This window comes from Cynara cardunculus (genome assembly GCF_001531365.2).
Source record: "Cynara cardunculus var. scolymus isolate 2C chromosome LG 11, CcrdV1, whole genome shotgun sequence".
NCBI classification, from domain to species: domain Eukaryota; kingdom Viridiplantae; phylum Streptophyta; class Magnoliopsida; order Asterales; family Asteraceae; genus Cynara; species Cynara cardunculus.
In genome coordinates this window covers 11,144,771-11,161,198 of record NC_037538.1, presented here as the reverse complement: position 1 = coordinate 11,161,198, position 16,428 = coordinate 11,144,771, and the positions used below count along the sequence as shown (strand labels likewise).

Genomic DNA, 16,428 nt, shown 5'->3' with positions numbered 1-16,428 from the left:
TTTTTTATATTTAAAATGAGATGTTTATCATGTATTTGATTGTGTTTATCTACAGTTAGTTACACGAATTTATATAGGGGATGAAATCGGATAGGAATGAATGGGTTTAAGAGTTTTAAGAGTTTTTAAGAGTTTTACCCAAATGCTTTATAATATAGTATAGATATATAAGTTTAAAAGCAAAATTGAAGGACAAAATTGTCATTGCTTAAATCTCAAAAACTAAGCCAAACTTAATATCAAATCGAAACATCTTATATGTGGTATATAGAAACAGAGATGTCATTGTATGTTTACCTAAAAAAATATTATGAGACCACAATAGTCATGATCACATTCAAATTAAATATTAAAAATAAAATAGAACCTTTTTGTGACACATCTAAAAATTACAACATTTAAAAAAAACAATGATAAAATTACTTAGGTGTTGTTTACTAAACGCTTACCCGGGTAAGCGCTTACCAAGTCACTTTACTTTACTGGATAAATATGATAAAGGCTAATAATCTTACCCGGTAAGAGCGAAGTCAATAATCGAGAGTCTTACCGGGTAAGTGATGAGGACGAGGATTCTTACCATGGTTAGCGCTTACCGGGATAAATTATTGCACACGATGCATTTTAGTGAATAAAATCTTACCCAATAAATAAGCGATAGTGTTGAATTTTAACGATAAGTACTTACCAGGTAAGTGTTTAGGTAAACGGCCCCTTAGTTACCAATTTAGAAATAATTTGACAGTATTAGCTTAAATAGAAAAAAAATACCTCAATTTTATCATTTTATTGGTTGAATAAACTTTAAAATTACTTAAAAACAAACATTGTTTTTATATTAACAATAAAATGAGGAAATTGAAGAGAAGATGAACCGGGTCTTCTATTAAGATGTGTCGTCTGCCGTAGAATTTTAGCTTAGACTAACGGCACCGATTCCTAGTGTTATAACAAAAATTGCTCTTTAAGGCTAGCTCTCTCCTTTGGTGCTCAATTGGTCTGACAAGTACAGGGCTATCAGTCAGCTAACCTAAACTAGGAATGGGGTAATAGCAATAGCAAAAGAAAGGTTAAGGCGGTGAAAAAAATAAATCTTTCTGTGAGATTCCAAGTTCCCCCTTACTTAAAAGTAACAAGGCCCTAGGTCCTGATGGGTATCTGCCCCTTCTGGATTTAGTCTAATAATGATAGAAAAGAGTACTGAATTGGGATCAAATAATTAAGGGATTGGATTTGTCCCTGTCTGTTTTGTGATCTCTCAACGAGAGCCTCATTCCGTGGAATCAAAATAGGTCCAAGGGACAAATCAGTAGGAAATATAATTTGCTTCGTATAAGTCACTGGAGAAGGCTTGATAACTAGGGTAAATCGATTGAAAAAAACTGATACAGACAACAATTCAAGTTGTCATGCTAAATTCGACTTTTTTCATGGTAGCCCTCTCCCTTTGTTTTGTAGCGGTGCCTATTGGTTCTAGAGAAGTCGATGAGAGACTTTGTTGTACAACCATGAGTCCCTTGAATATAGAGACAAGTTTTACCCGTCCCCTTTGGGGATCCATTAAAAGGAATGGAATGGAATGGAATTTTGGACACCTAAAGTTTTTGAGTGTTAAAAGAGTGATTCTTTTGACGATAAGTTCATATGACGTTTTTTTTACATTGTAACAAATTTTCAGGACTTTTTTAAAAATAAAATGACATATTAGCTATTTTATAGGATACTTTTGAGAAATGTTCAATAAATCACTCTTTATATAAGGCATTTTTATAAAATAGTATTATATAAAATAGTTAATATGACAATTTATTTAGAAAAAAGTCCTAAAAAACTTGTTACAACGCCTAAGAACATCTTAAAAATTATTGCAACACCTTAAATATTTTAAACATCCTATAAACTTAATTTTTATTACAGTGATTTCAATTGATTTTTTGTTTTTTGTTTTTTGTTGTATGCTTAGGGGCCGTTTACCAAATACTTACTTGGGTAAGCGCTTACCAAGTTATATTACCTTACCGGATGAATATGATAAAGACCAAAAATCTTACCCGGTAAGTGAGGGCAATGACTCTTACCACGGTTAGTTCTTACCGGGTAAATTGTTGCATAAAAAGCCGTTTTTGTTAGCTAAAATCTTACCCGGTAAGTAATTAATAGTATTGAAGTTTACCGGTAAGTGTTTACCGGGTAAATTTTTGGTAAACGGCCCCTTACTTATCTAAAAAATACAACTCTTTTTTTTTTGATTATTTGAAAATATAATTTCCGTAAATGACTATTTGTAATATTACGTATTTAATTATCATCTAAAATTTCTTTAGTAAATCAAATATTGGATTTGGAGAAAAAGTATTCACGGCATCACGTACACATGAGTCAGACTGGTGGTCCAATTTGGCATGTGAGTGTGTTTGGTGTTAATAGTTGCTTTTGATTTTCAAAAATACTCTCATAAATTCAAATTTAGATTTGAAATATTATTATAATTATAGAATTTAATATTTTTTAAAATTTGAAATTATTATGTATTTTTTGAGGGTTTATACGAGTAAACCCTTTTTACACTTCCCACTTACTAATTATAGAATTGTAAGACATCGGTTAAGTCTCAGATATGTAATAGAAAATCTCATCTATCTTGAGTTCAAATTCAAGTGCTACTAAAGCCCTTGTGTTCATGGAGATTAACTTACAATGACTGCATGTCATTCGTGGCCGTCCGATGGATTAGTCAGTATGGTAAATTTGCCCGAAAACCCGTAATTACAAAAAGAAAAAAAAAGATTTCAAAGCCAAAGTCTGTGTTTTGTTGGTATATTCATCCCTACAATTTATTTGTTACAGAAAAACCTTTGAGTTGAAATTTTAATTCTGGTTTTCGTTGTTATTATTAATTCTATCAATTATTAATGGTTAATAACTTAAAATAAGTCGTATACAAGGGAAATTTTGTCATTTTATGTTATAATTCAAAGTTTTAGATGATGCAATTATGACCTTTTTGCTTTTTTTTTTCAAAAAGGGAAAGAAACAATCAATCACTATAATAACCAAACACCACCCATAACTACAAATCCAAAACATAAAACCTACATATTCTAAATCAAAATAAAAACCTATATAAATTCAAACACAAAACTAATCTCACTTGAATCAAAATAAGATTGTTTCAAAAATCCAGAGAAAAGAAAACAAGCAAGAAGCAACAAGAAACAAAAATAAAAAAAATAAAAAAATAAATAAAGAGAGTACAGTTCTCTCTCTTCTCATTTGCTTTTGCTTCTTACAGCTCGTGGAGATTTTCCAGCTTTTGTCGCTCCTTCCATTGGTTTGTCACCACCAACTCCTCTCGATGGTACTAAAGGATCTTTGGCCTCCTAGGAGGTCAGAGGTTCAAAGCTCATCAAATGTGAGGAGAGAGTGTTACTTTATTTGTTGTATTTGTTGTATATAAATATTATATACTTCAAAAAAAAACTTCTCTCGATGATGCGGTGTTTTTGAGCAGGCAAACGAGTTGGGGTTTTGAAAAATAAAGTTGAATGTGAGAGCATCTAAGTAAAAAATGGTCAAGAGATAAGGTCTTGTTTGCTTTGGAGGATTTGATGGAATTTGGAATTGAATTGAATTTCAATCCTATTTAAACTTTGTTTGTAACATTGATGTTTTATAATATCTTAAAAATATTTGGTTTTTTTATCAGTTAATAAAAAAGTAAATTTATAATAATTTTTATAGATTGTTTTTATAATTATTTATAAAGAATGAAATTTAATTTCATTTCAATTTTTATGAAATTTAATTTCATTTCAATTTTTATGAACCAAACACACTACAAAATTCCAAGTACTGCTAGAAAAACTTCCGGTCAAACCCAAACGTTACGTAAGGATTTTGAAGGTGGGGTTATGGCGGTAAAAGGACAAACTTGTCATCATGTGCAAGACATGTGATTCATTTTAGTGTGAATGATTGAAGCAATTAACGACATAGATGAACATCAAAACAAGAACGTTGCTGCTATTTGTAATAAAATGAAATTTAGAGACGAAAACAGTAAAACCAATAAACCATGGGGACATAAAACGTAATTTGCTAACGACTTAAAAGTTGAGAGTGATTTTTGTTGGTTTTACATTCATCTCAAGCACCATTAGCAAAACTAGATATAAATGCATTTACACAGTTTTTAGGTTTACATACTTAAATAGATTTGAAATCATTGTGGGACAATATTGTTTTATAAGACATGTGAGACAAGATTTTTACATTTAAAACTTCACAACAAAACACTGTGAAGGTAACTTTCGTAATGTTTTTGCTATGAAGATTCACATTTTTTTTATCTTCACAACATTTTATTGTGAAGTTTCAAGTGTAAAAATCGTGTCTCACGAAAACAACTTTGTCTTACGTGAACTCAATCCTACTTAAATAAAAATACGTTTATAAAGGTACAAAATATAATTCACGATCAATGTTAATTTGATTAACTAACTTTAACTGTTAACTTGGGATGAGAATACAAAATCAATAACAATTTCATAGATTGATCATTACATTTAAACTATTATATATATGGGGGAGTATATGTCTCGTAAATTTCTTTAAATTTGAACCCAATTATATAATTAGTATCAAATTATGATTGATGTTTTTTTTAGTTTGTAATTAAAAAACATGCAACGCTTCTACAGAATTAGGGTTGTATATGGGTTGGATTGGTAGAGTTGAAGATATTTGAACAACTGGATTTAATGTTTGTGGTTTGAAAAATTTCAACCCTAGTAAAACTACAACCTAATCCAACCCGCATCCTACGAGATGGGTTGAGTTGGTCGGGTTAAAACTTTGGTATTAGGACAATAACTTCCTAAGTACTATGAGTTAAGCAACTAATGGACAGACCAGACCGCATAAGACACATTCTTTTATAATCTAGCTAAGTGTTTGTGTTTAAACGAAATAAAATCAAAATGATAACAAAAAAGGGCTAACAAACTCAAAAAAGAAAGTTGAAGGTTTATACAAATAAGATAGTAGAATTACAGTTGAAATTGTAATATAATTTTGAATATAGTTAATTACAAATTGGTCTAATATCTAATGTATATATGTTAATTAAAGACTTAAGAATCATATTAAATTCATAATATAGAAAGACATCAGGTTTATCAGGTTGGGTTGGGTTCAAATGACGTTAACCCAATTCCAAAGTAATAGATGTTATTTGTCCTAGTTTTGTATCAATTATGTGTCGGGTTACCTCAAGTTGAGTTTTGTTTTTAGTTTTTCCGGGTTGGGTTGACCGGTTAGTCGGTAGTTTGAGCACCCCTAAGCGGGCCTATCAATGCTCGAGCGGGGTTCCGTGCACCCGCTCAGCCGATTTAAGGAAGTAGAACCTTTTTGGGATTTGAAAGGCACACCCGCTAAATTTTCAGGGGTGCTTCGGGATATTAGACAATATAAAGGACATCAACCAAAAACCCAAAAAAGTGCCTTGACATCAACCGAAAAAATCTCTGGAAGTCAAGCAAAAAGCGGAAAATTTACCTCGAAATCAACCCAAAAAAATAAAAAAATTCTCGAAATTAATTTAAAAAAGTTAAAAAATAATTCCTCGAAATCAAACAAAAACACAAATAAAAAAATACATAGAAATGGTGGAATTTGGTTAAAAACACACCAGACGACTTTACGAATATTTGGTTCATCTTAAAGGTGTATCTGCTCATCAAAAATCTAAGGTCCACCACTAAAGACATGATGACATACCTACAAGAACTTCAAATTTGCAATTTTTTGGGATAGACGATAACATTCAATTTTTAGAGTTATTTGTCACTCTTTTTAAACTTATTTCAACCATTTGAGCATTTCAATACCTCTTTGGTCTAAATTGTTCCTAAAGTTGAGAAATATTTAAAAGTTTGGAATTTGAGCTAGTGCACCATTGTGGCCACAGTGTCATTATTGTGGTGAACAACAACCTTAAAGATTTTGCAGCAGATTTTGTTGTTCAATTCAATGTAACGAGGAGCAGAATGGAAAAGGGTCAACTTTGGGATTTTCATGTAAAAGAAGAAATAGACAAGAAAAGTTCAAAACAAAAAAGAGGAAGAAGACAACTTGGTCAAGTCCCTTCCTTCTCTCTCTTGTCTCTCTCAAAATCACTCGTTCTTCATTGTATATCGAGGCTTGAGAATTCAACTTGAGACACACTTGAACGTTGAATATCAGTTGATAAGAAGCTTTACTTTGTTCTTGTATTTTCTTAAGTTCAATTGTAATTCAATTCCTAGCATTTACATTTCTGTTCCACTGTGGCGACATTGTGGCCACAATGCCGAACTTCATTTTAATGTCATTTAACTTTAACTATTTCTTCTCTTCTATTATGTATTTTCTTTTAAACTTGAGCTAAATCCCCATTTCAGTGTAGGGTAAGTTGAACCCAATAGGTAAATGTAACACTTGGGAGTTGTTACTTTTTTGTTAAATCTTCGGTTTGGTCATTCAAATTGAAGTTTTAACTCAACATGAACATGTTGATTACTTGTTTGTGTTAATATTAGATTTTTGACCCAAAGATGGGAGAATTCGAAATACGGCTTGAATGGTGTAAGGAGGTTTAAGAAAATCTTCAATAATGACATAGAGATTTGGGTTATTGCATAACTTTTACTAAACTTCAGGATGTTAGTCGAGTTGGTGTGTCATAGAGATATGCGCATCCCCTCCATACTGACGAAACTAAGATTTTTTAGATCTACTTAGTAAGATCAGCAAACTGAAAGTCCACTTTGTAGGGAGATCATGGCGATGTTCCAACACGACGTAGTATTGAGAGAAAAAAAACGTGTATGTTCTTTTGTGACAGGTTTTATTAACCTTTTTATTACTATCATACTATTGGAAAAAGCTTGCACCCATACCCACTTTTTATTACTTATTATTTTAAACCACCAAATCACTCTAAAAAACGATTAATTTTACAAAATCCAACTTTGCACCGAAAGTTCTTAGAAAACTCAAATTCTTAGTAAGACCTATGGATACGATCTTGGTATTATACCATTATATTAGTTGAAGGCGAATACGATAATTGGTGTAAACTTGCATCACTATTGTGCCACATTTACGCGTGTATTTTTGCTATCAATAGACGTTTCGACGAATATGAATGGTATTTTATATGCATATTTTTAATGAATAAAAACATACTTTGATTTCCGTATAGAAGGGTTATTACTTATTAGTTTTTTTAAAGTTCATGTTAATTAAAATCTGTAATTTCAACTTATGTAAAGGATAAGATATAGTTTTGGAGGCTTTGGACTTGTTGATGCGTACATGTCTGTGGATAGTCAAGATGCGTAACAAGAGATCGTATTCAGAAGCGAATCCTGGATTTTTGCTTAACTGGTCCATAAAAGAAATATCAAGAGTCAAACTTACGACTTTTTAAGACCGCTAAAAAATTCCATTGCGATGAGACGATTGAGTTGTAAGAAAAAAAAAACTTGGGCCAGGCCTTCAAATCTGGATCTACGGTACTAACTAGTCCATTCTGGGTTTTTATTTAGAAAAAAACTTTGTTAAAAAACAGATACATACATAAAAGAGTAAAGCAGACAATTGTTTTTACAAATACCTCAATTTTTTATTTAATTGTAAACTAATTTATTGTAAAATATAAAAATAGTTAAATTATGATATTATAAATTAATTATTTCTTTTGACATCTTCATTTTCATTTTTTATTTTTTTCCTTCAATATTATTCGTGTATATATATATATTAATCTTTGATGTATTGAATATTATAATTTTTTCTTTCATTAGTTTCTAAATTGATGACCATAAATTATTTTTTGATTTTTTTAAAATTTTTAGACATAATAAATAGTTAGGTTTAGACCATTCAAAGGAAGAACTGGCGTATCTTCTTAATATGATTGAGCAGATGGGATCGGGTTCAAATCCCGCTCGAGTGAAAAAAACAGAGAGAGCAGCGAAGGGGCCTTTTTGGAATAAACCAGAAGGAAAGGATTGACAAAAGGAGTAGCTATTGAGCTGCAACTTTCCCGAACCCCTCTCACTTTAGACAGAGAGGGAATGACGATGGGTAGCCAACCCCCTTGATCACATCGTAGATAGCAGTCAGAGTTAGTACGCTTTAGTTGTTGATTCTTAATGGGATGACAATAATAGAAAGTAAATTGTAGAAGTGGAGTTGAAAACAATTATACAGACTTTTTTCAACTTTTTAATTCTTATTGACGTACATCAACAATTAACACACAGAGATACAAGAACAACACAAAGGGTTTTTGTAAGGAAATAAAGAACACACTAAGTTTTTTCTTCACACACAGGAGACTGGGAGAATAGAAGAAGAGAGTCGATTGCCTTGAAAAGCACTTGGTAAATCTTTCAAGTAAGTGTATTTGCATGGTAAATGCATACTGCCTTTTATACTACATTCAACATTAAATACATTGGGACATTTGTCACTTGAGGATAAGAAGGTAGAGGTTGACTTGACCATTATTGATATCTCATTTTCATCGTACACCGCGTACATACAATATTGTTAATGTAGAGACAAACTTTTGCATAGATATGGTCAGTCTGTTAGGAGATCTTCTTTGAATGGATTAGTAGCTTCAAACAACTACTTACAAATCTTCGGTGCATGAAGATCTTCCTTCAATCGGCTTGTAACTTCAAAATATTTTCAATCTTCAAATCAGCTACTCTGGAGTCTTGGTGTGTAATTTAGACAGTTGATCCACAGTACCGCATTGGTGACTTTATGTCTTCACATCGGCTAGTCTTCGATTTTGCCAATGACTTTAAGTATGTAAAAAGACACAAATATACAAAGAAACCAATAACTACTAAGTTTTGATAGGATAGAGGAACATATCAGTGGGTCATCACCAAATCAATAGGTGACCCAACAAACGTCTTTACTGATTTATTTTCAGGTTTTGACCTGGATTTTTCGGGCCTTGATCGGTTTCTTTGGACTTTGACAGGGCTTTAACCAGACTGATTTTCGGCTAACCAATGACCAGTTTTTCGTCTTTAAATCGGTTATGGTGCGTTTGATACAATAGACAGAAAAGAATAAGACAGGGATTCTTGTGCAGCTCTAGCTATAGCCTTTGGATCACCACTTCACCCCCTTAGTAGGTTCAACCTGATCGTATTGACATGTTCTTTCCTTGTATTTTACATATTTGACGATAATCAAATATTGTATTTTATTTTAAAACAAGCAATAATAATGCAAGGATTGAAAGAGACTTTGATGGAGTGAGTGAGATGTTGGTGTGTAATTACTCTCTTTTTACTACAATGTTTATTTTGAATTTTAAAAGAAGATGTCAGTTGTAATAAATATAATCCACAGCTTCACACTACATTTATTGCATCAAAATAAATGATGGGCCTCTTATTACATCGGCCCAAAGCCCTAATTTTTTTTTGTTATCATGTAATTCAATGAATTTATTTATTTTGGGACTTATTATTCGTTGGCCTTTTGCTTATCTTTAACATCGAATCTATTCTCATTTTGTGGCCTTTCAAAAAAAAAAAAACATCGAATCCGTTTTCCATTTTCTTGTACCCTTTCGTTCTAGTGTACCGCTAATTACCTCTCGTGTGCTTGTCTTTCGTGACATTGTTTCGTTAATAAGCATTTAACATATATAAAGTATGTATTATTAAGCTATATTTATAGTATATACGAAATAATCCGATACATACCTTACATCATCATTAAGTCTATAATTCACGTACAAATCTTATTCTCGATCTATACGATATTGTAAAGAATGTACCTTATTGTATTTTATTGGTTTTTTCGGAGTTTTTTAAATGATAATGGGCCTTTTTGGTTGTATTGGGCTAAAGGCCCATTTTAGGTGTGCAAAGAAATAAAGAAGGTTGAAATATAAAGGGTAAAATGTGTAAAATAGTAACTTACTATTATAAAATTTTTTTATTATAGTAATGTATTTTCAAAATATTTTTATTAGAATATTGTACTTTCAAAAATTTATTTATTATAGTATTGATTAATCTTTTCAATTAAATTTATTCAATATACCAGATTTATTTGTCACCTCATCGTCCACATGTACGATAGTGCTAACATGACATTTTTTTATTATGCATTGTACTTTTCAAAATTACTTTATTATAACATCACAAATTTCTATTATAACATTGTAGTTTTAATTTTAATATTTTTATTATTTAAACATTGTAAATTTAATCAAATATATTTACTAAAAATTATAATATCATAAATTAACATTTATACAAAAGATCACTATTTTAAGAATAAAAATAATCATAAAAAATCATTCGTTCATCGAGTTCGTCATAAATTTCAAGGCTTACTTTGTAATGTCAAAAACTAAAAAAAAAAAAAAACTTATTCTATTCACATTCGTCTAACAATGATATATAATCAAGTGGAATCGTCTTGTCACAACTACTATCTTCTCCATCTTGATTTCGTTTTTTTTTTCTTTGGATGTGGTTTTTAAATTTAAATGTAAATATAAAAAATGATGAATGATATATATTAGTTTGAAAATTCATATCTAAAATCAATTATAAATGTTATAAAATCTATGATTTATTAAATATATTATTTTATTAATAATATTTTGTCTTTAAAAAAACATTAAATGTTAAGTAAACATATTTTATTTTTCATTTCATCATCAGTATCGTAAAAAATCTTAAACATCAAGGAATCTGTATAAATATAACATTGCGTATTTAAGTGAACTTGAAAACATGGATACAAGTTTATTAATCGATTTGGAAAAGAATGAATTTGAGGAAAGAAATTAATTCTAAATTGTGTTAACAAGTAGAACTAAAACACTTACCATTTTTGGCTTAAAAATGACATCATACTGTAATTGCATACTTATCCCTCCACGGCGGAGCATCCACTCTCTCTCACACATTTGCACACTTACTGTGTGTGCACCACCACACCCACGCCCACAACCACCATCATCATATCTCTCCTTCATCACACACACACACTTCACGCTCACTGTGTGTTTTCATGGTACCAACGAAGCAAAACAATATCATGGCCCCATCGCTATAACTATGACCTCTGACCTGTCAGTGTGTGTTTCTCTCTCACACACAACCACCGTAACACACACCCAGTCTCTTGTATAAACCGCCGGTTACATTATAATATTTTCAAGATTTCTTTATGGGAATCACAAAACAATGGTTTAGATTTACATGCCCGATTAACCTAAAAAACAAACCCCAAAAAACCCCTTAAAACTACTCATATGGCAGCTACTGCCTCTTCAGACCATCATAAAATTCATCTCCACAAAAATCCCACCACCACTATTAAGTTCAGACGCCGCCGGCTCAAAGAAACCACCATTTCCTCCACCGCCATCACCACCACAAACCACCATCAACACCCATCTGTTGTTTCCCCGGAAAATAGTTCTTGGTGCTGTCCCTCCGTTGTATCCTCTTCCAAACCCCCACCACAACCCCCTTCGCCGCAAACAACCACCAGTAAGCCTCAACCCAGTTCAGATTCTCCGGCGTTGCCTCCGTCGAGGGAATCTTTATCCGACGACTCGTCGTTAAGTATTGAGAAGTTCCTTATTTTATCTTCCAATTCACCGGTAAATCTTGACAAGACAAACATGACCACTACCACCGCCGTGTACGGTGGCGGGTCTAACCACCAAGAAACGTTCCCATCTTCTTTTACCAATTTCAACTCTGCTCTCACTGCCGGACTCTTGAATCCGATGTCTCCGCCGCCACCCACCAATGATAAAACCCGATCCAGTCCAACCCTTTTCGAGATGATGGCTAATGAACCTGATTCTAAGATCCCCAACCATCCAAACGGCAATGTCTCATATCCAACCCCAAAAAAACCCAACAATCATGTGATCCCACCGATTATTATCGACAAACAAGCTTTGATGCAACAGCGGTTGTTGGATCTTTTGTCCTGTCGTAGCCCCGGGAGCCAATTCAATGACCCAAATTCGAGTGATGTGAAGCTGACTTTGACCTCAAAAGATGGTTTGAGTGTTTCCATGAATGCTCATAGGCAGATCTTGTTGTGTCATAGTCGATTTTTTGCCGTTAAATTGTCAGAGTATCGATGGAAAGGGGGTCAACAAGGGCAACAACAACCCTACATTATTGAGATTGCTGACTGTGATGACATTGAGGTTTATATAGAGTCAATTAGGTTGATGTATTGTAAAAATTTGAGGAGGAAGCTCATGAAGGAAGATGTTCCTAGGGTTCTTGGGATCTTGAAGGTAACCTAATTACTCTTTTTATGCATAGTAAGTATGTGTTTGGATATCTTTTCCCTTCATGAATAGCTTAAATATGTTCTACTTCTGATTCTTATAATATACTGATTTGGTATGTTCAATGTACATATGTATATGTCTGAAATTCAAGAATTCATTCTCATATCTATGATTCTTTAAGACAAGAATCATGTAATGATACTTGGAGGTGGTGGTGGTGATATAAACATACATTTATATACACACACATATATATAGGGGGAGAGAGAGAGAGAGAGAGAGAGAGACGGAGTTTCAAATACCAAACCCTCTAATGAGTAGAAACTATACAAACTAATCAAATGAATAACGCTGCATTTTGGGAACAACCCAAAATAGATAATTTTGTATTATTAGGATGGAAGGAGTACCGTTTCTATCTGAAATGAATTGGTGAAGAGTTGTGTGTTCTGGTTGTTTCTGAAGTCGGAATGATTTTCCCGGGCTCTATAGCGGGATATACTGGGATGGTCTGGTTTATTTTCACACATTTCACTTGTTAGGAATTACTGAATTCAATGAAAATCTGCAATGTTGACTTACGCACATAGTTGAGCAAAATGTTTGACAATCTGCGAATATCTCAAATACCTTCCAACAAAGACACAAAATAATCTTCTTGGCTCACATAAGTACCATAAGTTTCTCTTTAATGATGATATGGAGCAATAGGTCATTCTAACTTGAAATGTTGCAATTTTCAATGCACAGAAGGAGTGCATAAGGGCAATTGCTCTTTATAAGCGTATAATATTTATATACAGCAAAACTTATTGGCACCCCTATCTTTTGTGAGGCTTGAAACCTTGCCTTGACCTCCATGTAGGCCAATAAACTCTTTGGTAATGCATGATAGTAGGGATGCATTTTCAACACATACATGGGAATTATGAGTGAAATGAATGTTTGTTGTGTTTCTTTTAGGACATCTAATATGCCTTCTAATCCTATTTTAACATAGGTATCAGCAGCGATTGGATTTGACGCTGGTGTTTTATCTTGTTTGGAGTACCTAGAAGCTGCTCCATGGGCTGAAGATGAAGAAGAAAAGGTATCTTCTTTGTTATCCGAGCTTCGGCTTGAAGGAGTTGGTGCCACTGAAGTTTTAAAGAGGGTTTCAGTTGATTTTAGTTCTGGGGTTGATGAGGGTAACAATAATGAAGAAGTGCTTTTGAAGCTTTTACATACTGTTCTTGACGGAAAGGACGAAAAGGCGAGGCGAGAGATGAAAGTTTTGGTAGCGAAAATGCTTCGTGAGAATTCGTCACAGCACGATTTGAGAAAGGAATCTTTATATTCCGCTTGCGAAAAATGTTTGCTTTTGTTAAGAGAACATTTCTTGAAAGCTTCTAACGGAGAGTTACAAGATGTTGCCCAAATCACACGGCAAGCGGATAATTTACATTGGCTTCTTGATATTTTGATCGATAGACAGATTGCCGAGGACTTCTTGAAGTCGTGGGCATCATTGGCCGAGTTATCAGAAGTTCATTCTAAAGTGCCGCCACTTCATAGATACGAAATCAGCAGAGTTACAGCAAGAATGTTTGTGGGTATTGGAAAAGGTCAACTTTTGGCTTCAAAAGATTTGAGGTGTTTGCTGTTACAGACATGGTTGGTGCCGTTTTATGATGATTTTGCATGGATGAAGAGAGCATCGAGGGGGTTAGATCGTCATTTGATTGAAGATGGGCTGGGCAATACTATTCTGACATTGCCTTTATCTTGGCAACAAGAAATCTTGATGTCTTGGTTTGACCGGTTTTTGAATTCTAGCGATGATTGTCCAAACATACAGCGGGCATTTGAGGTTTGGTGGAGACGGGCTTTTTGGAGAAAGAATTGCCAGCAACCTGAAAGGTCGCTACAGTTTCGTGTTACAGATGAAAATTTCAAGAATTCTTGAAACTGAGGTACTAATGGTTTCCCAGAAGTTTTTATTTAGACCCAGGAAACCTCACTCAAGTTGGGTAAGATTGGGGTGGAGCAGAGGTCAGAAACTTGGAAACTTCTGCCACGTGTGTGACCTGCCCGACACCCTTAATTGGGATGGGCGGGATCAGTGGCAGGTGAAACTTGGGTGGGGGCCTAAAACTTGCCATCTGTGACTCGCCCAATACCCTTAATTCGGAATGGGCAAGGATCGGTGGCAAGTCAAACTTATGCCTCCACCCACCACTGTCTTGAAAGTGTGGTGGGTGGAACTTCTGCCACCTGTGACCCGCCGAACTCCCTTAATATGAAACTTGTGTCTCCACCCACCGCCTGTTTAAAACTGTGGTGGGGGGTGTCTGAAACTTCTGCCACCTGTGACCTTCCCAGCACCCCGAATATGGGACGGGCAAGGTTGGTGGTAGGTGAAACTTGTGCCTCCACACACCACCTTTCTAGAACTGTGGTGGGGGGTCTGAAATCTTCCCCCTCTTACCTGCCTAACTCCCCTAATATGGGATGGGTAGGGGATGGTGGCAGCTGAAACTTGTGCCTCCACCCATAACCCGTCTAAAATGGTGGTGGATGGGGTCCTGAAACTTCTGCTGCCTCCCCTACAGCCCTGTGATTAACCGGGCAACCAACAAGTATGAGATCTGAATTTGGGGGGTTTGGTTTTTATTAGAGCGCTCGTGTTTTCTTTGTTTATGCAGATAGAGTACAACCATTGCTTCTCTGAACGAGAAGTTCTGTTGCATCGGTTAAACCCGTTCTAGTTGATTGCTGAAGTGTGAAGAGTGGGAAACAGAGGGGAAAAGCCAACAGACAATGGTATCAGTTGCATGCCAGTTTTGCTGTATGTTCTTCCTTGAACCGGTGAACATGTACTTACTCGGTGATTAACCTTTTTATGCCAAATAGTTTGATGTAAAGATTTGATTATTGATGCTGCTTCGTAAAAAGATTGAGCTTTTTAGTGCTGAACACGGTTTAGTACAATCTGTTTCGTGTGGGGTTGAACCAATTTCTTTTTGTTTAATGAAAACGAGAACCACCTGACTGACCCGATTGGCGGTTTGGCTGTATGAGTTTCTGGTTTCGGATATTTTCTGTCCAGCGGTATGCAGCATCAAATTAAGGTTAAAGTTACAAAACAAAAGAAAAGCCTGTAGCTTTCTTGTTTCTTGGTAGAATTTGGTGATGATCTGTTGTGGTTCTTGGATATCTGTAAATGGGTACCAAAAGGGGTGCATTTTTTGGGTTCAAGATTGTGAATTCTTGATGGGTTTCTTTTATTTATTTATAGAAAGAAGAACATGGTGGTTGCTTATTGGTGGTGGTGGGTTATTTTCAAGTTTCTTAAATTGATGCCTTGAGCTGTGTCATGTGATCCCCACTCAACCCTTAATGGTGTGTTATCTTTATTTCTATTTTGAATGAAATCCTTTCATAATCAACATCTCATTAAGAGCATTTAATTTAATGGTTGTGATGTTGAGGTGATCAATCAGCTTGTAGGTGATGACTCCTATCTAATCACTTTCCACTTTTTATATGCATTCCATATACTATAGCATATATATTATATACATACATTTACATTTTTGGAAATATCACTTTGTTTTGTTTCTTGTAGATAGCAAAAGGGCATCTTCTTATGTGGATTTTCACATCTATATATGTATCAGGTTTGTTTTTCATTAAGATCTGTATGGATAAAACTGTCTACATTGACAAGGAGAAGGGTAAAAAATGAATAAATGGATCAATAAATGACTTGGGTGTATATGACTCCAGTTTTTTAGCTTACTGATTAAGTCATGGACTGACCGAATAAGCCACAACTAAACAAATATTTATGGCCGAATGAATAAGTCATATAGACTATACAACTTATTCAGCCGAACCACCTTTTATATCTTTATAGTGAGGTTCAATAGAGAAAAAATAAGATAACTTCTATAAACCGTTGGATCTAAAAAATGGCTCATATTCGAGTGCAATCACCCCTTAATCGATGGATTTAATTTTGTAATTGACTCATTCACAATTGTTGTATTAAAATTAATGAAGAGTTCAGATGCGTTTCATTATTTTCC

The 16,428-nt window shown here is 34.0% G+C and overlaps 1 protein-coding gene across 1 annotated transcript; it reads left to right on the top strand.

Annotated features, from left to right (window-relative positions):
- Nucleotides 1–11,060: 11,060 nt before the first annotated feature.
- On the top strand, nt 11,061–15,411 carry LOC112520692 (BTB/POZ domain-containing protein At1g63850-like). The gene is made up of 3 exons (XM_025129160.1): nt 11,061–12,361; nt 13,359–14,310; nt 15,043–15,411. Exons 1-2 carry the CDS (start codon nt 11,351–11,353, stop codon nt 14,301–14,303), a joined length of 1,956 nt encoding a protein of 651 aa, XP_024984928.1. The 5' UTR covers nt 11,061–11,350; the 3' UTR covers nt 14,304–14,310; nt 15,043–15,411.
- The last annotated feature ends 1,017 nt before the right edge of the window (nt 15,412–16,428 follow it).

Excerpts from the sequence above, each read along its gene's own strand:
- LOC112520692 (XM_025129160.1), top strand. The coding sequence starts at position 11,351 with ATGGCAGCTACTGCCTCTTCAGACCATCATAAAATTCATCTCCACAAA. Across the intron at positions 12,362-13,358 it reads GGGTTCTTGGGATCTTGAAG|GTATCAGCAGCGATTGGATT; the intron begins GTAACCTAATTA and ends ATTTTAACATAG.